This window comes from Poecilia reticulata, chromosome 7 (genome assembly GCF_904066995.2).
Source record: "Poecilia reticulata chromosome 7, P_reticulata-male-v2, whole genome shotgun sequence".
Classification (NCBI taxonomy): Eukaryota; Metazoa; Chordata; class Actinopteri; order Cyprinodontiformes; family Poeciliidae; genus Poecilia; species Poecilia reticulata.
In genome coordinates, this window is record NC_088836.1 from 32,972,027 (window position 1) to 32,996,702 (window position 24,676).

The following is a 24,676-nucleotide window of genomic DNA, read 5'->3' on the forward strand; positions in this document are numbered from 1 at the left end:
ACCAGAGACCGCCGGGTCAGCCGGGTCCGACCAGAGACCGCCGGGTCCCACCGGGCCAGCCGGGTCCGACCGAAGACCGCCGGGTCCCACCGGGTCAGCCGGGTCCCGCCGGGCCCGACCAGAGACCGCCGGGTCCCACCGGGTCAGCCGGGTCCGACCGGGTCCGAGTCGACCCACCTGCAGAGACGTGCTGTTCTCAGAGAAAGGAGAGCTGAAGAAGGCGGTGATGGTGTCGAAAACCACGTTGATGATGTATTTCTCCAGAACCGGGTCGGTCAGTCGTTTCTCGCGCTTGTTGCAGACCTGCAGAAGGAGAAACGGCCCGATTTAAAAACCTGAGGTTCAAACAAGAAGCCGCTAAACTTCAGGGAGGAAAATCATAAACAATGTTCCACATTTTCTGCCTTTTTTCTTTCGGTTTTGGCAAAATAAATATGAAATGTCACTAGAATAAAAATGTATTAATCTATAGATTTGTATAAAATCACACAATTCTTTAAGTACATAAAGAAAATAGACTAATATAAACTAAATAAACGAATTTTGGCCAAGAAAAATAAAATAAAATCAGTTTTTAAATGTTTAATAACTTAAACATACAAATGAAACAAACATCTGAGGTTCAACATTTAGTTTCATAAGATGTTGAAAAGTTTTTTTAGGAACTCAAATAAATAAAATCTTTCTTTTAAAAATATTCAACACCAAAATATGTCACATAAAAACTCTGAGCTCATTTCATGTTTTGGTTTGTAGCCTCCATGCCCATCGCCCCTGATTTTTCCCCTGATTTTACCCCGGTCTTTTCACCGGTTCCCCCCCCTGGTTTTGCCCCTGTTTCTGCCCCGATTTTACCCCTGTTCCCCCCTGGTTGTACCCCTGTTCCCCCCTGGTTGTACCCCTGTTCCCCCCTGGTTTTGCCCCGGTTCTGCCCCGTTTCCCCCCTGGTTTTACCCCTGTTCCCCCCTGGTTTTGCCCCAGTTCCCCCCTGGTTCTGCCCCCATTTCTGCCCTGGTTTTACCCCGGTTTTGCCCCCGTTTCTGCCCTGGTGTCTCCCCTGGTTCTGCCCCGATTTTACCCTGGTTCTCCCCTGGTTGTACCCCTGTTCCCCCCTGGTTTTGCCCCGGTTCTGCCCCGTTTCCCCCCTGGTTTTACCCCTGTGTTCCCCCTGGTTTTGCCCCGGTTCCCCCCTGGTTTCACCCGTTTCCCCCCTGGTTCTGCCCCGGTTTCCCCACCCGGTTTTACCCCGGTTTCCTCTCTGGTTTTGCCCCAGTCCCCCCCCCCTCCTAGTTTTGCCCGTTTCTGCCCAGATTTTACCCCGATTCCCCCCTGGTTGTACCCCTGTTCCCCCTGGATTTGCCCCGGTTCCCCCCCGGTTTTGCCCCCGTTTCTGCCCTGGTGTCTCCCCTGGTTCTGCCCCAATTTTACCCCGATTCCCCCCTGGTTGTACCCCTGTTCCCCCCTGGTTTTGCCCCGGTTCCCCCCCGGTTTTGCCCCCGTTTCTGCCCTGGTCTCTCCCCTGGTTCTGCCCTGATTTTACCCCGGTTCTCCCCTGGTTGTACCCCTGTTGCCCCCCGGTGTTGCCCCTGTTTCTACCCTGGTTCTGCCCCCGTTTCTGCCCCAGTTCCCCCCTGGTTTTACCCTTATTCCCCGTCCTGGTTTTACCCCTATTCCCCCCTGGTTTTGCCCCTGTTTCTGCCCCGATTTTACCCCTGTTCCCCCCTGGTTGTACCCCTGTTCCCCCCTGGTTGTACCCCTGTTCCCCCCTGGTTTTGCCCCGGTTCCCCCCTGGTTTCACCCGTTTCCCCCCTGGTTCTGCCCCGGTTTCCCCACCCGGTTTTACCCCGGTTTCCTCTCTGGTTTTGCCCCAGTCCCCCCCCTCCTAGTTTTGCCCGTTTCTGCCCCGATTTTACCCCGATTCCCCCCTGGTTGTGCCCCTGTTCCCCCCCGGTTTTGCCCCTGTTTCTACCCTGGTTCTGCCCCCGTTTCTGCCCCAGTTCCCCCCTGGTTTTACCCTTATTCCCCGTCCTGGTTTTACCCCTATTCCCCCCTGGTTCTGCCCCTGGTTCTGCCCCGGTTTTACCCGCGCCATGTCCACGGTGAAATCCTCAAACAGCTTCCAGATGTGGTTGGACGTGTAGATCTCCTTCATCTCCACCTCGGTGTCGACGTAGCAGTGGTTCACAAAGTTCACGTAGGCGATTTTCACCTGCAGACAGACACAGGTGAGACCCAGAACCCGGACCGGACCCCGGTCCGATCCCGACCCGGTCACCTCGGTGATGCAGTCCTCGTGCGTCACCACCCGCACCACGTCCTCCAGCGGCAGCAGCGACGTGCATTTGATCTCGGTGTAGACGTTCTTGCCCTCGGCGCAGGCGGCCAGCAGCTCCACCAGAGAGATGTGGTACCTGCTCAGGAACCAGAACCGGGTCAAAAGGTTCTGGAGGCTCCCACAGCTCCGGTTCCAATAACATCACTCATTTGCAGAAAATAATCCACTGAATGCTTTTAATAATGAATCAGTTTTCAGTGTTTCCTTTACACGCGACTGATCGCAGCGCAAAGCCTCGTCAAAATAAAAGCCCAAGCTTTCACAGTGAAGGTTTTTTTCAAAAAATGTAAAGCATGTGAGAAATATATGCATATAAATATAAATATAGCTTATATTGGCACATTTATCCTAACCATAATCAGTTTGACATTAAATTAAATATCAAAATTGACTTTATTTTGAAAAACGAACTGCTGCTGTGCGCTGCGCCGCTTTCAGGCGTGAAGAGAAACTAGAGGAGCGTCTGAACGGAGGAGAGAAACGGTGACACGTTTCATGATGGGTTTCAGTCCCAGGCGGTGAAAACGACCAGAATGCGACTGAATTCTGCATTTAGACGACGGAAACGCAGGGAATCAAACGTTTGACATTCATGGTTGAAGTTTCAGGTCCGTCTGGAACCGACTGGCTGCTCAGGATCATTTTTCTGTTTATTCAAGGAGGAAGATCTAAAACCCGACTGGTGCATTTTGAATGTAGACGTCTTGTGCGGGATAAATAAACCCCGGAAACGGGAGCGTCTGATTGGATGGCGGCGGGCGGGCGGTTGCCGTGGTTACCTGAGCGGGCTGTCGTCCCCGACGCCCTCCCTGCTCTCGGCCATCAGCTCCAGCATGGTGTTGAACGACGCCTTGTCGTTGTAGAAGACGACCACGTCCTCGCCGGCGTTCGTCAGCTGAGACACGGGGACAGCGTGAGGAGGTCGCCATGGAAACACGGACACAGCGCGACGACGGCGGCGGCGGCGGCGTGGCGCCTCACCTCGGTCATGATCATGTCCTGGCACTTCTTGACGTACTTGCCCTCGGCCTTGATGATGGTGTGCAGGAAGTTGAGGTACTGGACGTGGCGGCCGTGCGTGGCCAGGCAGTGGATGAAGTGCTGCAGCACGCTCTCCGAGATCTCGCTGCACAGCTGGTAGTTGTTGCTGAAGATGTGCTGCACCGTCTCGGCCTCCTGCAGCTGCAGCGGCAGGAAACGACAGCTGAGCGGAGATCACACACGTCCGCAAATCTGACCGAACAACAGCAAAGGGCTGCTAATGAAAGGTTAAAGGTCAACCAGCCCCTCCTCAATGCTGCGCCCACATTTAACAAGATTCCTGTCAAATATTTGAGCAGGAAAACTTTTTGTTTTCCCCGCTGTCAGATTCCAGGGGTCAGAGGTCAACCCAACCAGCTCTGCTATGTTTGTGCTGCTTTTGCTTTGAAGGTATTGATGATGACCTCTGACCTTATTTATACCTTTAAATCGATAGCAGCACAAACATCTGACACCAAACAACCAGAACCAGAGTCAGAACCAGAACCAGAACCAGAGTCAGGATCAGAACCAGAACCAGAACCAGAGTCAGAACCAGAACCAGAGTCAGAGTCAGGACCAGAACCAGAACCAGAGTCAGAACCAGAACCAGAGTCAGAACCAGAACCAGAACCAGAGTCAGAACCAGAACCAGAGTCAGAACCAGAACCAGAACCAGAGTCAGGATCAGAACCAGAACCAGAACCAGAACCAGAGTCAGAACCAGAACCAGAGTCAGGATCAGAACCAGAACCAGAGTCAGAACCAGAACCAGAACCAGAGTCAGAGTCAGGACCAGAACCAGAGTCGGGACCAGAACCAGAGTCAGAACCAGAACCAGAGTCAGAACCAGAACCAGAGTCAGAACCAGAACCAGAGTCAGAGTCAGAACCAGAGTCAGAGTCAGAACCAGAACCAGAGTCAGAACCAGAACCAGAGTCAGAGTCGGAACCAGAACCAGAACCAGAGTCGGGACCAGAACCAGAGTCAGAACCAGAACCAGAGTCAGAGTCAGAACCAGAGTTAGAACCAGAACCAGAGTCAGAGTCGGAACCAGAACCAGAGTCGGAACCAGAACCAGAGTCAGAGTCAGAACCAGAGTCAGAGTCAGAGTCGGAACCAGAACCAGAGTCAGAACCAGAGTCAGAGTCGGAACCAGAACCAGAACCAGAGTCAGAGTCGGAACCAGAACCAGAACCAGAGTCAGAACCAGAACCAGAGTCAGTCAGTCAGAACCAGAACCAGAACCAGAACCAGAACCTGCAGCTCTATGAAATTCATTTCCATCCAAATCATGAAAGACAAAAAGCAGGAAGTTTTTTTTGTCTTTAGATTTTTTTGCTCTTGTTTTTGCTGCAGCTCATTTCAAACTGAGATCTTTTATCAACTCTCTGCTAATTTTCATCCATCCATGACTTTTATAAAAATAAACTCAGGAGAAAGTTTGAAAACAGAATATTTAAAGTGTAAAATCCACAAAATCCTCGTGTTGAGTCTTTAAATCATTCGGTTCATTTTTGGTCTCTTTCAGTGGTTCTTAACCTTTTTTCAGGAACCGAACCCACCAGTTTCATATGTGGACTCACTGAACCCTCCTGCAGTGATAAATAAAATATGATTTTTTAACCCAAATTCAAGACATAGGGGTGACCCAACTAGAGCCTAGTTGGGTCACCCCATGGTCACCAAGTCTTCTTAAAGGTAGAGTCTCTGAGATCAGTTCTTCAAACTATACTCAGTGTTTTCAGCTGACTGTCCAGTAACGACCAGAGGTTTTAAAAATCTGCCACAGTTTCAACAGGTTGGCCATCGAGAGAAACTGGAACCATTTTAAGGTCTTTAGATCATTTAATTAGCTCTACATTCTTAAGAGAATGAAAAATTAATAATAAATAACAAATACTTTGCGGTATTCTGATTTAGTAATGTAATTATATTAGTTGTGTTACCTCCCCCACGCCACTAGAGGCAGGACCAACCCCGGAAAGATGCGACTAAGGAGCAGATTTAGAAGTTCACAGAAAGCTACAGAGTTTGGTAAAAACTGTGAGCTTTGCTGAAGTAAATAAAGACAAAAGTTCAAATCCCTGCAGAGAGAGAAACTCCTCCAATCAGGGCTCCTCCGCAGCTCTGATTGGCTAAGCAATGTAACGTGATCCACTGATTGGCTAAGTAATGTAACGTGATCCTCTGATTGGCTAAGCAATGTAACGTGATCCTCTGATTGGCTAAGCAATGTAACGTGATCCTCTGATTGGCTAAGCAATGTAACGTGATCCTCTGATTGGCTAAGCAATGTAACGTGATCCACTGATTGGCTAAGTAATGTAACGTGATCCTCTGATTGGCTAAGCAATGTAACGTGATCCACTGATTGGCTAAGTAATGTAACGTGATCCTCTGATTGGCTAAGCAATGTAACGTGATCCACTGATTGGCTAAGTAATGTAACGTGATCCTCTGATTGGCTAAGCAATGTAACGTGATCCACTGATTGGCTAAGTAATGTAACGTGATCCTCTGATTGGCTAAGCAATGTAACGTGATCCACTGATTGGCTAAGTAATGTAACGTGATCCTCTGATTGGCTAAGCAATGTAACGTGATCCTCTGATTGGCTAAGCAATGTAACGTGATCCTCTGATTGGCTAAGCAATGTAACGTGATCCTCTGATTGGCTAAGCAATGTAACGTGATCCTCTGATTGGCTAAGCAATGTAACGTGATCCTCTGATTGGCTAAGCAATGTAACGTGATCCTCTGATTGGCTAAGCAATGTAACGTGATCCTCTGATTGGCTAAGCAATGTAACGTGATCCTCTGATTCGTGATCCTCTGATTGGCTAAGCAATGTAACGTGATCCTCTGATTGGCTAAGCAATGTAACGTGATCCACTGATTGGCTAAGTAATGTAACGTGATCCTCTGATTGGCTAAGCAATGTAACGTGATCCTCTGATTGGCTCAGCAATGTAACGTGATCCTCTGATTGGCTAAGCAATGTAACGTGATCCTCTGATTGGCTAAGCTATGTAACGTGATCCTCTGCAGCAAGTGATGGCAAAGCGGGGCGTCATCACAACTTTACACAAGTGTGTCTTTACCACCGGCAGAGGCTCCGCCGAACCCCTGGGGTTTTGTTTGAACCCAGGTTAAGAACCACTGGACTATAGTTTGAATTTAGAGCTGTGTGGAAATCTTTTTGACCAATTCCTGCAGATGGAAATGCTGCTGTCACAATCAGCTAAAATCTGCGCTGCGATGCTGAATGCTTGTGAAGGCAGGTCCGGCGGAGCGCACCCCGGGGTTGAGGAACAGGTTGAGGTTCTTGTGCAGCAGCGCCTGGTTCTCCTGGTTCCCCATGCAGAACTTCTGCAGAAACATGTGAGTGTATTTGATGATCTCCTGCATCTTCACGTCGTTCTGCACAGACAGGAAGAAAAAGTTGGATTTGTAGACAGGAACTCCTCCTCCTGAATAATCCACGCCTCTGTGCTTTTATTTTGGCGGTCCGGCCCGCCTCACCTTGTCGTAGGAAACCTGCAGCAGGTCCAGCATGACTTTATGAGCCCCCATGTTCTTCAGCAGCCGCTGCTGCTTCTTCCAGACTCCAGAGCTGCACATTTTATTCAGCCGCTCCAGAATCTGAGGAGGAGAGAAGAAATGAGACCCAGAAAACATCATCCACAAAATATGAGCAGAAATAAACCAGCAATAAACAATAATACAAAAAAATATCAATAGTTAGAAAAAAATGATCCACAAAATATAATCATTGCTAAATAATCCTATAAAAATAATCCTAAAAAAATAATCCTCAGTAAATTTATGATCATAAAAGTGAAACACGGATTTATCTAAAGCTTTAATCTCAGCTCAAACTTTGTTAAAAATTAGTTACATTTTATTTTTACAAAAGGAAAATCATTCTTTGACTTTTTTAATTAAAATTATTGATCTGCAGATTAAAGTTGGATTAACTTTCGATGTCATTTCAACATTTCCATATCATATATTGATTACATATTGATTCTACGATCGATGGAAATGCGCCTCCCAGCATCGCCCTCTCTGATTGGCTGACAGAAGAGAAGGTTCTCACCTCTTTGACGTTCTGGTAGTTCTCGTTTCCTTTCTGCAGCTTCTCCTTCTTGGGCGATGGGTCCTCTGACGCCCCCTGCAGGACGCAGAAGGTTCGGCAGGTTGTGATTGAGGACGGATTCACGTTTGATTTGCTTTTGCATGAAATGACAGAAACCCTGAAACCCCCAGACTGACCTGGTTGGTCAGATTCATCAGAGGCAGGATAAAAAAATTAATTATGACAATTAAGTTGTAAAAATACATGAATAAGGACAGAATAATGTAAATGTAAAAATATGAGAATAAAGTCGAAACAGTAATAAAGTATTAAAAGTCATAAAAATATGAGAATAAAGTCATAATATGAGGCTAAACTCATAAAAATATGAAAAAACACAAGATTAAAGTTGTAAAAAAACTAGAATAGTTATAAAAAATAGAATAAAATCATAATACATGTACAAAGAATTAAAATAAAACAGTAAAGTCATAAAAATAAGAGAATACATAATTAAAATAATGAGATTTAAAAAATTCTTCCTCATCATCTAAGTGTCAGTAGGACTTTAAAACAACTTCTCTGAATTTTACTACACTCCTCTGGTAAAGTATAATATTATATTATAAATATCTGGCTTATTTTTAATCAAACAAAAGTAAAAATCCTGATTTTCCCTAAGAAATAATTCCACCTTTCATCACATTTTAACATCTAGTTGTTTTTGTGTTTCTGTAACATCCAAACATTTTGTTTTAAAAGTTTGATTTTCAGATGAAATGTCAGAACATTGAGCTTCATTTCACAAACAAGCAGGAAGGAGACGGCGGCTCAGCGATGGGCAGACAGCAGCAGCCTGAGGAGGAAGGCTTCGGTCTGCCTGCAGCCTAACCTTAACCCCCTAACCCTAACCCTAACCCCAAACCCAACCCCAACCCCAACCCTGCCAGAGGTTCATGTTAGATGCTTTATTAAAGCTGATGATGGTCGTTTTGATTTCCTTTGACGTTTTAGAGGTTCTTTCTGAGTCAGATTGTTTTGCAGAGCAAACATCGCCCTGCAGTTTGCAGCTGCAGGTCATTAATATCGTTCAACATGAACCAGATTTTAATTTGTCGTTTCTCACCTCCACCTTCTCCTTCTTGTCCTTCTTCCCGTCTCCTCCACCCGAGCTCTTCTTCTCCACCCACAGCTCCGACTTCTCCACCAGCGTGCGGAGGCGATCCAGGTCGGCTTTAATCAGCTTGTAGTTTTCCACGTCCAGCGTTGAGATCAGCAGCTGCACCTGGAAACACCAACAAACTCCAGGGTTCAACCAGAGGTCGCAGCAGCTGAAAGCCCAACAGGAAGTCAGAACTGAGTGTTAAATTGTAATTATGAGAATAAAAGTCACAATCATGAGATATAAATTCACATTGCGACTCTGAAACTCTAAATTATGACTTCCTGTTGGGCTTTTATTTTCTATTTCTTGGTGGAAAAAGGTTTTATGAAATAAACATGTTCCTGTTTGAGACAAACAACAAAAAACTATTTTTATAAGTTTGTAATTTTCCTTTTGAATCTTATTTATTTAAATCTGAGTTTTTATCTTTAGAGAAGCTGAAAAGTGAAAAGAGTATTTTCAGGTCGGTTCAAACAATTAACTGAAATACAATCATGTTGAAAAATTACTCAAAATGTTCCTATTTTAAGATTTTAGAAGCATATTTAATGATTTTCTTTCAGCTGATGTTGCGCTGAAATAATCAGAGGTGAAAAATAAATAACTTGTGTGTCTGTAGTTTATACGTTTTTTAAAAACCTGAAGTTTTACTGCAGCTGGGGTTAATATTTTACACTTGAAATTAGATCTGATGAGTAAAAATATGTTTTAATTTTTGTTCTTTTTCCACCTTAGAGTGCAGATTTAATTCAGATTTAATCTAGATTTAGTTCAGATTTAATCCAGACTTAGTTCAGATTTAGTCTAGATTTAGTTCAGATTTAGTTCAGATTTAATCCAGACTTAGTTCAGATTTAGTCCAGATTTAATCTAGATTTAGTTGATTTAATCTAGATTTAGTTCAGATTTAGTCCAGATTTAGTCTAGATTTAGTTCAGATTTAGTTCAGATTTAATCCAGACTTAGTTCAGATTTAGTTCAGATTTAGTCCAGATTTAATCTAGATTTAGTTCAGATTTAATCTAGATTTAGTCTAGATTTAGTTCAGATTTAGTTCAGATTTAATCTAGATTTAGTTCAGATTTAATCTAGATTTAGTTCAGATTTAGTCTAGATGTAGTTCAGATTTAGTCTAGATTTAGTTCAGATTTAATCCAGACTTAGTTCAGATTTAGTCCAGATTTAATCTAGATTTAGTTGATTTAATCTAGATTTAGTTCAGATTTAGTCCAGATTTAGTCTAGATTTAGTTCAGATTTAGTTCAGATTTAATCCAGACTTAGTTCAGATTTAGTTCAGATTTAGTCCAGATTTAATCTAGATTTAGTTCAGATTTAATCTAGATTTAGTCTAGATTTAGTTCAGATTTAGTTCAGATTTAATCTAGATTTAGTTCAGATTTAATCTAGATTTAGTTCAGATTTAGTCTAGATGTAGTTCAGATTTAGTCTAGATTTAGTTCAGATTTAGTTCAGATTTAATCCAGACTTAGTTCAGATTTAGTTCAGATTTAGTCCAGATTTAATATAGATTTAGTCCAGATTTAATCAAGATTTAGTTCAGATTTAATCTAGATTTAGTTCAGATTTAATCTAGATTTAGTTCAGATTTAGTCCAGATTTAATCCAGCTTTAATCCAGACTTAGTTCAGATTTAGTCCAGATTTAATCTAGATTTAGTTCAGATTTAATCTAGATTTAGTTCAGATTTAGTCTAGATGTAGTTCAGATTTAGTCTAGATTTAGTTCAGATTTAATCCAGCTTTAATCTAGATTTAATACAGATTTAGTTGATTTAATCTAGATTTAGTTCAGATTTAGTCTAGATGTAGTTCAGATTTAGTCTAGATTTAGTTCAGATTTAATCCAGCTTTAATCCAGACTTAGTTCAGATTTAGTTCAGATTTAATCTAGATTTAGTAGATTTAATCTAGATTTAGTTCAAATTTAATCTAGATTTAGTTCAAATTTAATCTAGATATAGTTCAGATTTAGTCTAGATTTAGTTAAGATTTAATCCATCTTTAATCCAGACTTAATTCAGATTTAGTTCAGATTTAATCTAGATGTAGTTCAGATTTAGTCTAGATTTAGTTCAGATTTAATCCAGCTTTAATCTAGGTTTAGTCTAGATTTAGTCCGTGAGTCAGCAGGAACCCGTCGGGTTTTCCTGCTCTCACCTGTTTGAAGGTGTGCAGCACTTCCTGCCTCTGGCTGAAGTGCCTGAAGAGCAGCTGCAGCGCTCCGGACACCAGAGGGGCGTAGTTGTGCATCGTCAGATGGATCAGCACCCGCAGGAACATCCGGCCTCCTTCGTCGTCCACTTCCAGGATGCTGTTCGTCTTCCTGCACAGACACAACTCCTCAGCCTGCGGCCCTCTGGAAGCAGCAGGCCAACATGGCCGACCGCACATACCCGACTCCAAACATGGCCTCCGCCTGGTCGCCGATCTGCTGCAGGTTGACTGTGGCTGAAGGAGGAGAAGAGGTCAACACTCACAGAAAAGACGGAAAACCTCAAACATTTTAACAAAGTGTTTCAAACTCTCACCTGCTTGTTCCACGCTGGTGGTGGCGTCAGCTTCAGCCATGGGATAAACGTCCAGAAACTCCTTCTTGAAGACGGAGAGCAGGAAGGACAGACGGTAGTCCAGCCGCACGTTCAGGATGAACTGAGGAGGGCGACAGCCAGATACCGATATGAACAATATCACTAAAATACTTAGCCAATGTCTGTAATTGATAACATTTTAATATAAAACTATATGTAAGCAACGTTTTCAAATCAAAACGGCTTAAATTGTTGAATAAACAGACGTCAGAGCTCAACAGTCAGTTTACAGTTTAATCTTCAGGTTTTTCAATCATCAGATTGGAGGAAAGTTCTTCTTTCCAGAGTTTCTCTGATCGTTCATGGAGATTTTTTACAACTGTAGAAACGTGACATTAGCATTAGCTGCTACATGTTTAGCATTGAGATGCTATTTTAGGCTAGCATGGCCTTGCTAACAGGCTAAGCCCTTTTATCACAACTTGAACACAACAACAGTCTTTTCCAGCATCAGATCGTTTAGAAGCAGAAATTAAGCCCAGTGGGACCAGAGGAGCCGCTTCCATCGCCGCTGTTAGCGGATGTAGCTTGTGCGTCAGATTTACTGGCGTACCAGAAACGCACAAATACAAAGGTTCCAGCTTGAGACTTTTCTATGTAAAAAAATAAAATTTACAAGTTAAAAATTGTAACTATTCATGACTTGCATATATACAATATATAACTAATAACTACACTGACATGTCGTGTGCTTCCTGTCCTACTGCTGTCACTTTGGCTAAAGCAGCAACCAAATGAGCAAAACTCAACAACTATAAAGGTGAGTGAAAAGTTTGTTCACTTCCTGAAGCACAAATCATACAAGTAGAAGTGTAATGACATGTTTATCCTGTAGAGGGCGATATACTACGTCAGAGCACGTGTGAGCATCAACATGGCTGATGTTTAGCATTAGCTTCAGCTAAACATTGTGTTGGTGCAGATCGTTAGCGCTGCTCATCATTAGTGAACTGATCTGCATTTACATAAATACTTTCCTGACCTGTAAAATCTCCAGGATCTTCAGCTTGGTGTCCATCACCGTCAGATCCAGGTTGTCGATGCAATCTTTGCTGCCTCTCTGTCCCTCCAGCACAAACCCGGGCCCCCTTGGACCGGCGCCGCTGAACGTGGACTGCCTCCGGTTGAGGACCATGGTGGTCATGATCTGGCCCATCCCATGGAAGGTGCGCCTGACGTTCCTCCCTGTGCACACAAACCACAGTCAGCTCTGATGCACCAGCCTGGAGTTCTGCTCAGGTGCTGACAGCAACGTTTCCTTTAGCTGAGGTCTACAGACGCCACAATGCTGCGAGTTTGTAGAAAAGCAAAGCAATGCTAACCCTTGGTAGGCTAAAGGTTAGCCAGGTGGACTTCAGGTACAAAACACTCCCAGAACCATAATTTAAAAATCCAGACTATCTCTTTAAGCCCCAGTAGAAGTTTCAGCTTCCATAAGGTGGACAGAGTCCATCCGTCCTCTAACGAGTCCATCCGTCCTCTAACGGGTCCATTCGTCCTCTAACGGGTCCATCCGTCCTCTAACGAGTCCATCCGTCCCCTAACGGGGTCGTACCTGAGCTTTCCTCCTGAAATTGAATGCTGGCGAGTCCAGGGTTCGGTTTGCAGTCAATGATGCCCAGCAGAGTCCTGGTGAGTCTGAGCAGCTCAAAGAAACTGTAGAAACCAAAGTAGATCAAATGTCTGGCTAAACTCACCACCTGCATGAAGAGGGAGGACAGAGCGGGTGAAGAGAGCGGCCGGAGGGACTCTGATCGCTGTAGCAACGGGAAGAGGACAGAAATACCTCGTATGTGAGTTTGTTTTTTTCCTCGTCGTGGAACGGATGCTCATCGTTCAGGACGTTGTTCAGGTACTCCTCCATGAACACCATGGTGTTCGCAAAACGGTTCTTCTTGTTGTCTCTGCTGTCGTCCAGGTTGGAATCATAACTGAGGACGAAACGAGACACTGATGAAGCAAAAACTGATCTTTGTACGATCTGGATGATCTTTATACGATCTGGATGATCTTTATACGATCTGGATGATCTTTATACGATCTGGATGATCTTTGTACGATCTGGATGATCTTTATACGATCTGGATGATCTTTATACGATCTGGATGATCTTTGTACGATCTGGATGATCTTTATACGATCTGTATGATCTTTGTACGATCTGTATGATCTTTGTACGATCTCGATGATCTTTGTACGATCTGGATGATCTTTGTACGATCTGGATGATCTTTACACAATCTGGATGATCTTTACACAATCTGGATGATCTTTGTACGATCTGGGTGATCTTTATACGATCTGGATGATCTTTGTACGATCTGGATGATCTTTGTACGATCTGGATGATCTTTGTACGATCTGGATGATCTTTGTACGATCTGGGTGATCTTTATACGATCTGGATGATCTTTGTACGATCTGGATGATCTTTATACGATCTGGATGATCTTTATACGATCTGTATGATCTTTGTACGATCTGGATGATCTTTATACGATCTGTATGATCTTTGTACGATCTGGATGATCTTTATACGATCTGTATGATTTTTATACGATCTGAATAATCTTTATATGATGTTTTTGCTCCAGGGAATGATTTTCTCTGTTTGGTCTGGACCAACACCTGATTTCATTTTTTCACTTGGTTTCGTTTCCTAATCATTTGTAAACAAACCAATGCAGGAGACGATCGCTGCTCCCAGTGCTCCCATTGTCTCCGTCACACTGGTGTGATTTATGACAGTTCTTAGTATTTTTGTCTCCTGAAAACTTTGAAACGATGACGATTACAAAAACAAATACTCGATGGAGTAAGAAGTTGTGTCCAGATATAAGTGGGAAAAAGATCCTCAGAATAAAATCTGATGAATCTGAAAGGATCCAAATGGAACCAAAATGGCTCCTGAACCTCTAGAAAACTTTATGCTTCAATGTTTTTTATTTTATTTTGCTGGATCAGATGTTGGATCATTTCTTGATTTGGATTAAAACTATATGCTTCCAAGAACATATCATCATCATCATCATCATCATCATCATCATCACCACTTTCAGGTGAAAATATATTTTCGTCTTTAGTGTTTTGTTGTGTGCTGCATTCTTTCGCTGTCAGTAAAATAAGATCATTTTTTATAGTTTTATTTCCATAAACCTTTTAGCTCCTGATAAATATTTAAAACTTAAAAAATGTATTTTAGTTTGCAGTCCAAAAGTATTCATACGTTTAGCGAAACATTAAGATCTACTGACTCCTTGATGGTGATGGAGGTCGGGATCTCGGTCCAGAGTCGGGCGAACTTCACCGGCGTCACGAGTTCCTGAGGGTCTCGGTCTACGTGTGCGTGCAGCATGAGGCGGCAGAAAGACGCCCGGAGGTCAAAGGGCAGCGCCTCGTCCATCATGCAGAGGAAGATGAGCTCCACGTCCAGCTGCTTGGATATCTCATCTATGGCCAGGTACTGGCGGTCCAGACACATCCGAGCAAAGAGCTTCAGCTGGTACCTGCGGGACGGCCAGGTTTACGAACGGCTCTGCAGGTGACGTCTGGAAGAGATTTCTAGGCTGAGCTCTACCTGTAGTAGGTGAGGACGTTTTCATCGTGAGCGTTTCCTTGTCTGGCTTCCTGGGCCAGCTGTCGGATGCTCTTATCCTGCTTCTCGTTGGTTTTATCCGTCCACATCAGCCAGACCTGAAACGATTAATCGCGATTAATCGTTAACTAAAATAATTAGCAACTAATTTAGTAACTGATTAATAGATTAGATAGAATATAGACTCAAAAAATACCATTTGATGAAAGAATAAAACACTCAGAGCACAAATTAAGCAAAAACTACATAAAAAATATCAACACTTTGGATTTAAAATAAAATAAAACTTCACTCAGTTAAAAGTTTGTAAATTTAGTTTCCAATTATTAATCAGTTAATCAATAATTAATCCCCAGCTCAGCCCTACTGATGTTCTTTAGCTGCAGAAGAGTTCAGTAAAGGAAAGCTGTTGTTGACTTTTAGACATTAAATGTTTCTTTTCTTTTCTAAAAAAAGGGGAATTAATTATTAGTTCATTTGCATTTTTTCATGTTCTCCTGATATTGTATGAAAAAGGTAAAATGTGCAGAATTGGACAGAATTTGGTGCTGAGAGCCGCTGACGGTTCCTCCGGTCAGTGGCTCGGCCTCGGCCCGCTCGGCGCTCTACCTCATCCTCGTCTCCGAACTCGTCCATTCCCAGGTATTCCCCCGGAACGGCTACAGGATGAGCCTCTTTTGGGACCCGCCGCCTCAAAGCAGAAACAGGAAATGGTTTTACTGAGAGGAACGGGTTAGCGGGATCAGCATCGGCTGACGACAGTCGTTACTTCTAACATGTCAATCTGATAAATAAAACTGGAGCGAAATAAAAACCTGGTTTTTATTCCGTCTTGTTGCCTTTTGGGTTTCAGAAAGTTATCAAACATAACAGCAAAATTATGGGCATAAATTCAGTGCATGTCTAGTTTTAAAACTGATAAATATCAGTATCATTAGTTCTGTTATGATCTGTATGCTGCCCCCTGCTGGCCAGTGGAAGGGCCGCTGCTGGAGGACTGATCATGTTAGAACAATTATTTTATATCTTACATTGGACTTACAGCAGTTTCTTCTTATCCAATCAAATTGTTTTCTTAGGTTTTATGATGTAAACATGTTAAACTGATAAATCTGGATTTTAATCTAAATCTAATTACAGATCTGATCTGTTTAAATGTGCATCTTTAAAGTTACAGCAGAGACAGTATCAACTCTTTCAAAATAAGAGCATTTTTTACTCACTCCGTCTTGATGAGGATGTCCTGGTTCTTGGGGTCCAGCACACATTTACAGATCAGCTCCTGGGTGACGGGGATGGCCACGTTGTTGGACACACACAGATCAGAGAGGTAGTCCAGAAACCTGCACACACACACACACACACACACACACACACACACACACACACACACACACACACACACACACACGCCCCAGCAGTGGTTTTCTAGTTGTCTGTGGCAGATGAAGGTGAACTCAGAGCAGCTCCCTGCCAGACGTACCGGGGCTCCCGGTTCTTGCGCACCAGGCTGACGAACGTCTCCACCTCCGTCTTGGTGATGTGTTTCTCCAGCAGCTTGCGGTTGTTGTGGAGGAGAGCGGTGATGGTGTCCTCCGCCAGAATGTCGTAGCCGATCTGACTCTGCATCACTCCGAACTGCTTCGCTATGTGTTCCTGCAGAAGCAGTCAGACATGATGTCCATCGTTTCCCATTTACAAACATTTCTGAGGTTTCTTTTCTTTCCGTATTGCTTTGCCCAGGTAACCAAACACATCAGATCTTTATACAATCAGGCTGCAAATATTATGGATAAAAAGCCAATCTGCTACCACTGAATAGCAGGTTGCATGGTTTGAGTCAAACCAACCAAACCCTCTGAGCAACCTGTTCCCCTCCTGGCCTGTGGGGGCGCTGCACCAAGAACCACTGAAGGAAACGACACAAAAACCTCTGAAGACGCTGAGAGCAACTTCCTTCTTCACCAGATGGAAACAAGATGGAGGATTTTAGCGGTTGGAGGATTTCTCTGTAGGCTAAAGACCAGGAGCCATTTCTGCTGCTAGCACTAGGCTAGCATGTTAGCTCTGGTTGTATTTACCCAGAATGCCCTGCGCTGTAGTCCACTTCCTGCTTTTGGAGCTGAAATAATTTTACTCAAATGTAAATATTCAGGATAGTTTTGAATTAAAGTGGATTAACTTCACTAGTAAACGATCTAACACTCACTTACAGCAGGTAAACGATCCACCTGATCCACCTGATCCACCTGATCCACCTGATCTACCTGATCGACCTGATCTACCTGATCTACCTGATTCACCTGATTCACCTGATCCACCTGATCTACCTGATCCACCTGATCCACCTGATCTACCTGATCTACCTTTGTTTTGTTTTGTTTTATTTATTTTTATCTACTTTTACTTGTTACATTTTATTTGTTTCTGTCACAGTTTTTTACTATTGTACGGTGTCCTTGAGTGCCAGAAAGGCGCCTTTGAAATAAAATGTATTATTATTATTATTATTATTACCTGATCTACCTGATCCACCTGATCCACCTGATCTACCTGCTGGTTGAGCCCAGAACCGACCTGGTTCTTGCGGTAGTCCTCCTGCGAGTGCCTCAGCACCCGGTAGCAGAGCCGCAGCATGTACTGGTACGGAGCGTTCTTCTGGTCGGCCAGCTCCTCCAGGCGCAGCAGCGGGCCCTCGTCCTCACCGCGGTCCTTAAAGGGAGCCTTCAGGATGCCGAAGATCTGGACACAGACACAGCAGCAATCACAGCAGCAATCACAGCGACCACAAAGGTCAACTCCTGTTAAGCAGAAATTAACCCTCAGTGAGCCGAGAGAAGCACCTTCATGGCTGCTGTTAGCGGATGCAGCTTGTGCGTCAGATTTACTGCCGTACCAGAAACACACGACTAGAAAAGGTTCCAGCTTGTGATTTTTTATATGTAAAAGAAAAATACAACTCATTGCATTAAAATCTATGTAATTAATTAACCAAAATCAACAAGTTAAACTCCTAGTCCTGGTTTTTATATGTTAGATTCTGCAGTTCATCTGGGTTCAGACTGAAGTTCCCTTTGGCCCGGTTTCGGCCCGGGACAGTAAGTTATTAGAGAAAAGCCTGTCTAGAAGTTTGCTGGCCTGTTTAATCAGACTTTAGGGATCCAACCTGCTTCAGGATGTTCTGCTCTCTCATCAGCTTCTGCCGCTCCCGGTTGGGTTTGGACATGACCACGTCCAGAACCGGCTGGCCGCTGTTGGCCACGTCGGCCACGAAGAAAACCACGTCTTCCAGCAGCTTGATGGCGAATCTGAGGACAAGAAACACCACGATGAAACCCTCACCGCCACTGACAGGCGGTAGCTTCGGGTCGGAACCGGCGGCTTCGGGTCGGACTTAGTTTGGGATTGGACTCGGCTTTGGATTGGATTACCGGCGGTCGTTCTGGCTGATGAAGCCGGAGTTGAACTGGTCCACTACGGTGGCCAGCATGGCGCTGGCGTCGTTGGCGAAGTCCAGGTCGCGGATCTCCATGACAGGAACGGAAACGATGGCGAAGGCCTCCTTGTCCTCCTTGGTGGGGCAGGTTCCCAGCTGCAGGGAGACTCACCATGTTCACTCAGCAGAGACAGGGACTCATTCATCTGGGCTTTCTGCCGGACGCACCATGAGCCTGATGGGCCGCTCCTCGTCGATGTCGATGGGAACGTTGGTGCTCTGGATCCAGGTGTTGGTGCACAGATGTCTGAGCCGGACGTAAGAGTTCCTGAAGGAACAAAAACATGAAAACATTTCCATATTCAGCTTTTCTCTGAGCCAGAAACGAGGCGACATTCACCAGGGTTTCAATAAAAAGCGTCCAGATTTCGTCATTATGACACACTTTGGATCCAGTTTGTTTCCTTCTGAAGTAAAGATGCTGTAAAATAATAAACTCATATAAACATGGTATTATTTTAGCTGAAAACTTTGATTTAAATCCTGTTAGTCATATTCAGGTCATTGGGTTCATCAGGTTTGTTTAAAATAACCGTTAAACCGATATTATTAATACTTTTTATTAAAAGACATTTCTGCTTTACAATGCGATGTTTTTATCGCTGTATAGAAAATACTGGATCTTAACTGTGAATCTGAATCTGTCGTTTTGACAGGTTGCAGTTCACTCCTCTGACCACTTGGTGGAGACATTTTCAGCTTTACGCTCAGAACATCGTATCAATCAATCAATCAAATTTTATTTGTATAGCACATTTCAGCAGCAAGGCATTTCAAAGTGCTTTACATAATTAAAATAAAAACAGAAATAAACAGTGAGAAAGAGAGAAATTTAAAAAATAAAAATAAAAAAACAAACTCCCGCCGTCCTTTGCGGAATTTAACTATGTCATAGAGGACTCCGCCGTCCTTTAGCAGGGGACGCCGCCGTCCCACACAGAATTTAACTAACTTAGAGTTAGGGGAGTCTGCCCTCCCGCGGACTTTAACTGGTTTTATTTTATTTTTATTTTATTTTAATTTTTATCGTTTTTTATTTTTATTTTCCTCCCCATACATAAAAGAAAGAAGAAAAAAATTAAAAACATTAAAGACATAAAAACATGGAAGACATCAAAACCCGCACTCTAACCCTAATTTAGCCATAAGCAACTCTAAACAGGTGGGTTTTAAGTTGAGATTTAAAGGCTCTCAGTGTTTCAGCTGTTTTACAGTTTTCTGGAAGTTTGTTCCAAATCTGTGGTGCGTAGAAACTGAATGCTGCTTCTCCTCGTCTGGTTCTGGTTCTGGGGATGCAGAGCAGACCAGAACCAGAAGATCTGAGGGGTCTAGATGGTTGGTACAGTAATAACAGATCTTTAAGGTATTGTGGTGCTAAACCGTTCAGAGATTTATAAACTAACATCAGTATTTTAAAGTCTATCCTCTGAGCTACAGGGAGCCAGTGTAGGGACTTTAAAACTGGTGTTATGTGCTCGTAGAGATAACTGCCCACATTTACTGATGACAAAGATTTGCTGCCAAAACTGACAATACATATGAAAATAAATAAATTATTTGATAAAGTAATTAATGTTCCAAATAATCCAAAAAAGGTCTAATTTTCAACAGTACTGATTCCACAGTATCGCTTCAATTTTCCATTTTATTTCCTATCTGATCGTTTTATTAATTTCCTTTTTCATTTCATGATTTATTTTTTCAAATTTTATTCACATTCTGAATTTACTTAATCATTTTCATTTACTGCCACATTGTTTTAGTTTTTCTGTTTTTTTCCCATGTTCAGAACTTATTTAGTTGTTTTTTAATTTGTTGGCACTTTTTAAATCGGTCATTAATTTAATACGTTTTCACGTCTGTTTTCTTGTTTATCAATTTATTTACAGATTACAAAGCGTGAGAAAACTCCAATGGTTCTTGTTTTGTTAATTTGGCACATGTATTTATTTTTAAATAGAATTTTGTCAGGAATCGTCCTCCATATGTGCTCTGTATGGGAAACTGAGATATTAATTGGTGCTTTTTGCCTTCAGATCAGATTTGTTCAACAAACACTTAAAGTGAAGCTGAAAATATTTTTTTTTCAAGCAGAGATAAATTCAGCTTTGATTTGAAACGTGTCTGGACTTTTATTGTGAAACAGCAGCAGGAAGTTCCTCACCGCGGGACGAAGGAGTCGGTTTTCTGCAGGGTCGTCGGGTCGAGCTCGAACAGCGAGGCGATGTCGTTGCCGTGGGGAACCACCACCAGCTTGTACTTGATCCGTTCGCCATGGAAACGCTTGCTGCTGCGGCTGGCGTCCATCTGCAGAAACACAAACCTCCCAGAGTCTGTTTCACTCGGCTTCGCCCCCTGGTGGTGAGGAGAGGAAACTCACCGAGGACGACAGCTCCGGGTTGTCCCCTTTGTACCCCGGGTTCTCCTGCAACAACAACAGTTGTTTCCAAGGATTTCTCCATCCAGCAGCACTGAGGAGTAAAACACCTGCTGCTGTGCAAAAGTCTTGGGTCGCCCCTGTGGGACTCCTCTAAACAGATTTTAACATAATGACCTAATTTCCCTGATTTGCACAAATTTAACTTCTGACCTAGTTAAATCCCAGCACTGTAATCTTTTTTTTAGCAGAATATTACAAATAATTGTGTGAAAATCTTTCTACAAATAGAATAAAAATAATACTCAATATAGATTTTTGTCAGCTGAATTCATTAATAACGTCATAATTACCATTAAAGTAGCGTTGTTGTTTCTAAAGTAAATTAAAGTTTATCCATAAAACTACGCAGACATGCTGCAGAGAGAAGAATTAAACAGAAACATGGTGGTTACCTCGGCAGCCAGGTAGTTTCCTGTGGCCAGGTGTTTGAACCTGTACAGGCTGTTCCAATGCCCCGCCCCCCCGCGGCAGGGGTCATGGTGGACGACCTGACGGACCAATCAGGACACAGAGAGCGCTTACAGGTGGAAGGTGAGTCAGAGGGGGTGTTTGCTTCTTGTTTCTGTAAATTTGTCTCCTTCTGTCCTCCATCTTTAGTCGACCTGTCTGCCGCACACCTCACCGCCGACTCACTGCTCCCTGAGATTCTCCTCCAAACGTCAAAAAACAAACTGTGTGATTTCTAATCATTCCATTTTTTTGTTTAAAAAAAATAAAATCACAAAAGAACACTGTGCATATTTTATTCTTCATCTTCTCCTCTGTGTGTTTATCTGTTTCTGTTGCATTTACTAACCTTATGGGACCAAAGCCTGGTCCTGCTGCAGTGTTTAGGGTCAAAGGTCAGGTTTAGAGGGACGATGTAAATTAGGATTGGAACAGACCAGTAAAGGTCAAAGAGAGATTCAGTAAATAAAATGATTTCTGTCAATGGAAACTTCATTTGTGTAGAAATACCAGCTTGTGGTGTGTGTGTGTGTGTGTGTGTGTGTGTGTGTGTGTGTGTACCTCGACCTCCCACAGGGCGTTGGAGCTGGTCGCCGACGTGGCCGACTGCCTCAGAGTCGTCCTCAGGAAGACGTGCAGCTTGCTCTTGTACTCGTCGCAGGTCAGAAACTTCTCCTGCTCGGCGTGAAACAATCGGACGACGTCGCCCTGGGAGACAGCCGGGGTTAAAACTACGTTTCCCAGGGTTCATTTCTGCAGACAGGTGAGCTGGCCCTGTGCTGACTCACTCCTTTCAGGACCTCCTCTCGGTGGTCGCTGAACATCATGAACAGGTTGATCTTCCAGCTCGTGTTGCAGTTCACAGAGTTGACCTGCAGGGGGAGGAAGACACACGTCAGAGCAGCAGCTTGAGGAAATGATGTTTTTATCCTTACATGTTATGTTTACTGTTATTTTTTTATCTTCTTTAGACATTTAGCTTCTGTTTGTCTCTTTATTGGACTCATTTTGTCTCGTTTTGTCGCTCGGTTCGGTTTGAGTTCAGTCCGAGTCTCAGATCGTTCCTCATATTTTGTGTTTTTGTATGTTTCTCTGATTTTCCGTCTTCCTGCCGTCTCACCTCCTTGCAGCCTGGATGGTCGCTGAGCTCGTAGCTGGAGGCGTGAAGCGGCTGGCCGGCGTTCACCGGGTTCATGATGACTTTATCCCCCACAACCACCTGCAGCACATTAATCAGACTTCAAATGTTCTCTGATGTCTGAATGAAACTGAACGTTGTTAAACTTCAGCAGGTTGGAAAGGAAAAACAACATCAAGCTAAAAATCACATAAAATGACAGTTTTATATGTAAAACTGGAAAAAAAGCTCAGATTGAAATCCTGTCTTTGCATTAAGAGGAAAATTAAATTCAAATGTGTGATCATTTTCTTTTTATTTTAAGTAAATTCTGAGAATAAATAAAATAAATGTTAAATGTGATGCTGCACAAATTAAAAAAAAAACTTTTCTGAATGTCTGGAGATCATCAACAGTTTTAATAAATAGTTATTTTTATTTAAAATATTAGAATATTTTAAACAGTCAGTAAAAGTTAAATAAAAATTCAACGTGTCTGTTTATAAAGCTTATGTACTAAAAAATTCTAGTTTTAATCAAATTAAATTTATGCTTTATGACAGTTTTATAACGAATCAATTTTCTGAAGTATTTTTGAAAACTTTTATATTTTGTTTCACTGAAACAAAAACGTTTCATATTTGATGCATTTTTTTTTCATTTCTGAGAATATTTTGCTGCTAATATTTAATGAATCTTCATAAACCGACGGAGTAAACCACGAGTCAGCAGTAGCCGTCATGTAGAGGTCACGTAAAGGTCATGTGGAGGTCACGTAAAGGTCATGTGGAGGTCACGTAGAGGTCATGTAAAGGTCTTGTAAAGGTCATGTAAAGGTCCCATGGAGGTCATGTAAAGGTCATGTAGAGGCCATGTAGAGGTCATGTAAAGGTCACGTAGAGGTCCTGTAAAGGTCATGTGGAGGTCACGTAGAGGTCATATAAAGGTCACGTAGAGGTCATGTAAAGGTCTTGTAAAGGTCATGTTGAGGTCATGTAAAGGTCACATGGAGGTCATGTAAAGGTCATGTGGAGGCCACGTAGAGGTCATGTAAAGGTCACGTAGAGGTCCTGTAAAGGTCATGTGGAGGTCATGTAAAGGTCACGTAGCGGCCATGTAAAGGTCTTGTAGAGGTCATGTAAAGGTCTTGTAGAGGTCATGTAAAGGTCACGTAGCAGCCATGTAAAGGTCATGTAAAGGTCACGTAGCGGCCATGTAAAGGTCACGTAGAGGTCATGTAAAGGTCACGTAGAGGTCATGTAAAGGTCACGTAGAGGTCATGTAAAGGTCTTGTAAAGGTCATGTTGAGGTCATGTAAAGGTCACATGGAGGTCATGTAAAGGTCATGTGGAGGCCACGTAGAGGTCATGTAAAGGTCACGTAGAGGTCCTGTAAAGGTCATGTGGAGGTCATGTAAAGGTCACGTAGCGGCCATGTAAAGGTCACGTAGAGGTCATGTAAAGGTCTTGTAGAGGTCATGTAAAGGTCACGTAGCAGCCATGTAAAGGTCACGTAGAGGTCATGTAAAGGTCATGTAAAGGTCACGTAGCGGCCATGTAAAGGTCACGTAGAGGTCATGTTGAGGCCATGTAGAGGTCATGTAAAGGTCACGTAGAGGTCCTGTAAAGGTCATGTGGAGGTCACGTAGAGGTCATATAAAGGTCACGTAGAGGTCATGTAAAGGTCTTGTAAAGGTCATGTTGAGGTCATGTAAAGGTCACATGGAGGTCATGTAAAGGTCATGTGGAGGCCACGTAGAGGTCATGTAAAGGTCACGTAGAGGTCCTGTAAAGGTCATGTGGAGGTCATGTAAAGGTCACGTAGCGGCCATGTAAAGGTCACGTAGAGGTCATGTAAAGGTCTTGTAGAGGTCATGTAAAGGTCACGTAGCAGCCATGTAAAGGTCACGTAGAGGTCATGTAAAGGTCATGTAAAGGTCACGTAGCGGCCATGTAAAGGTCACGTAGAGGTCATGTAAAGGTCATGTTGAGGTCGTGTAAAGGTCCCATGGAGGTCATGTAAAGGTCATGTAGAGGCCACGTAGAGGTCATGTAAAGGTCACGTAGAGGTCATGTAAAGGTCACATAGAGGTCATGTAAAGGTCATGTGGAGGCCACGTAGAGGTCATGTAAAGGTCATGTAGAGGTCATGTAGCGGCCATGTAAAGGTCACGTAGAGGTCATGTAAAGGTCATGTTGAGGTCATGTAAAGGTCCCATGGAGGTCATGTAGAGGCCACGTAGAGGTCATGTAAAGGTCACGTAGAGGTCCTGTAAAGGTCATGTGGAGGCCACGTAGAGGTCATGTAAAGGTCACATAGAGGTCATGTAAAGGTCATGTGGAGGCCACGTAGAGGTCATGTAAAGGTCAC

At 43.3% G+C, this 24,676-nt stretch overlaps 2 protein-coding genes across 3 annotated transcripts in view; both read right to left on the reverse strand.

The window, feature by feature from the left end:
- The window catches only part of itpr3 (inositol 1,4,5-trisphosphate receptor, type 3), a 69,350-nt gene that overhangs the window by 18,982 nt on the left and 25,692 nt on the right, over window positions 1-24,676 (reverse strand). For both annotated transcript variants that reach the window (XM_081609345.1, XM_081609344.1), the window contains exons 6-35: window positions 22,310-22,408; window positions 21,978-22,061; window positions 21,751-21,897; window positions 21,135-21,230; window positions 20,683-20,727; window positions 20,467-20,609; window positions 18,471-18,570; window positions 18,238-18,398; window positions 17,973-18,114; window positions 17,384-17,548; window positions 16,290-16,462; window positions 16,030-16,149; window positions 15,416-15,497; window positions 14,789-14,904; window positions 14,466-14,717; window positions 12,998-13,142; window positions 12,767-12,911; window positions 12,194-12,396; window positions 11,152-11,272; window positions 11,017-11,071; window positions 10,781-10,946; window positions 8,563-8,721; window positions 7,458-7,532; window positions 6,881-7,000; window positions 6,656-6,778; window positions 3,317-3,517; window positions 3,115-3,230; window positions 2,276-2,411; window positions 2,084-2,209; window positions 178-303 (exon numbers count right to left, since the gene is read on the reverse strand). In XM_081609345.1, the coding sequence (XP_081465471.1) occupies window positions 178-303; window positions 2,084-2,209; window positions 2,276-2,411; window positions 3,115-3,230; window positions 3,317-3,517; window positions 6,656-6,778; window positions 6,881-7,000; window positions 7,458-7,532; window positions 8,563-8,721; window positions 10,781-10,946; window positions 11,017-11,071; window positions 11,152-11,272; window positions 12,194-12,396; window positions 12,767-12,911; window positions 12,998-13,142; window positions 14,466-14,717; window positions 14,789-14,904; window positions 15,416-15,497; window positions 16,030-16,149; window positions 16,290-16,462; window positions 17,384-17,548; window positions 17,973-18,114; window positions 18,238-18,398; window positions 18,471-18,570; window positions 20,467-20,609; window positions 20,683-20,727; window positions 21,135-21,230; window positions 21,751-21,897; window positions 21,978-22,061; window positions 22,310-22,408 (3,942 nt within the window). The remainder of the gene's footprint in view (window positions 1-177; window positions 304-2,083; window positions 2,210-2,275; window positions 2,412-3,114; window positions 3,231-3,316; window positions 3,518-6,655; window positions 6,779-6,880; window positions 7,001-7,457; window positions 7,533-8,562; window positions 8,722-10,780; window positions 10,947-11,016; window positions 11,072-11,151; window positions 11,273-12,193; window positions 12,397-12,766; window positions 12,912-12,997; window positions 13,143-14,465; window positions 14,718-14,788; window positions 14,905-15,415; window positions 15,498-16,029; window positions 16,150-16,289; window positions 16,463-17,383; window positions 17,549-17,972; window positions 18,115-18,237; window positions 18,399-18,470; window positions 18,571-20,466; window positions 20,610-20,682; window positions 20,728-21,134; window positions 21,231-21,750; window positions 21,898-21,977; window positions 22,062-22,309; window positions 22,409-24,676) is intronic.
- The window catches only part of LOC103468097 (protein tyrosine phosphatase non-receptor type 7), an 88,638-nt gene continuing 83,313 nt past the window's right edge, over window positions 19,352-24,676 (reverse strand). The window contains exon 11 of the mRNA XM_081609363.1: window positions 19,352-19,588. Within this exon, the coding sequence (XP_081465489.1) occupies window positions 19,511-19,588 (78 nt within the window). The 3' untranslated portion in view covers window positions 19,352-19,510. The remainder of the gene's footprint in view (window positions 19,589-24,676) is intronic.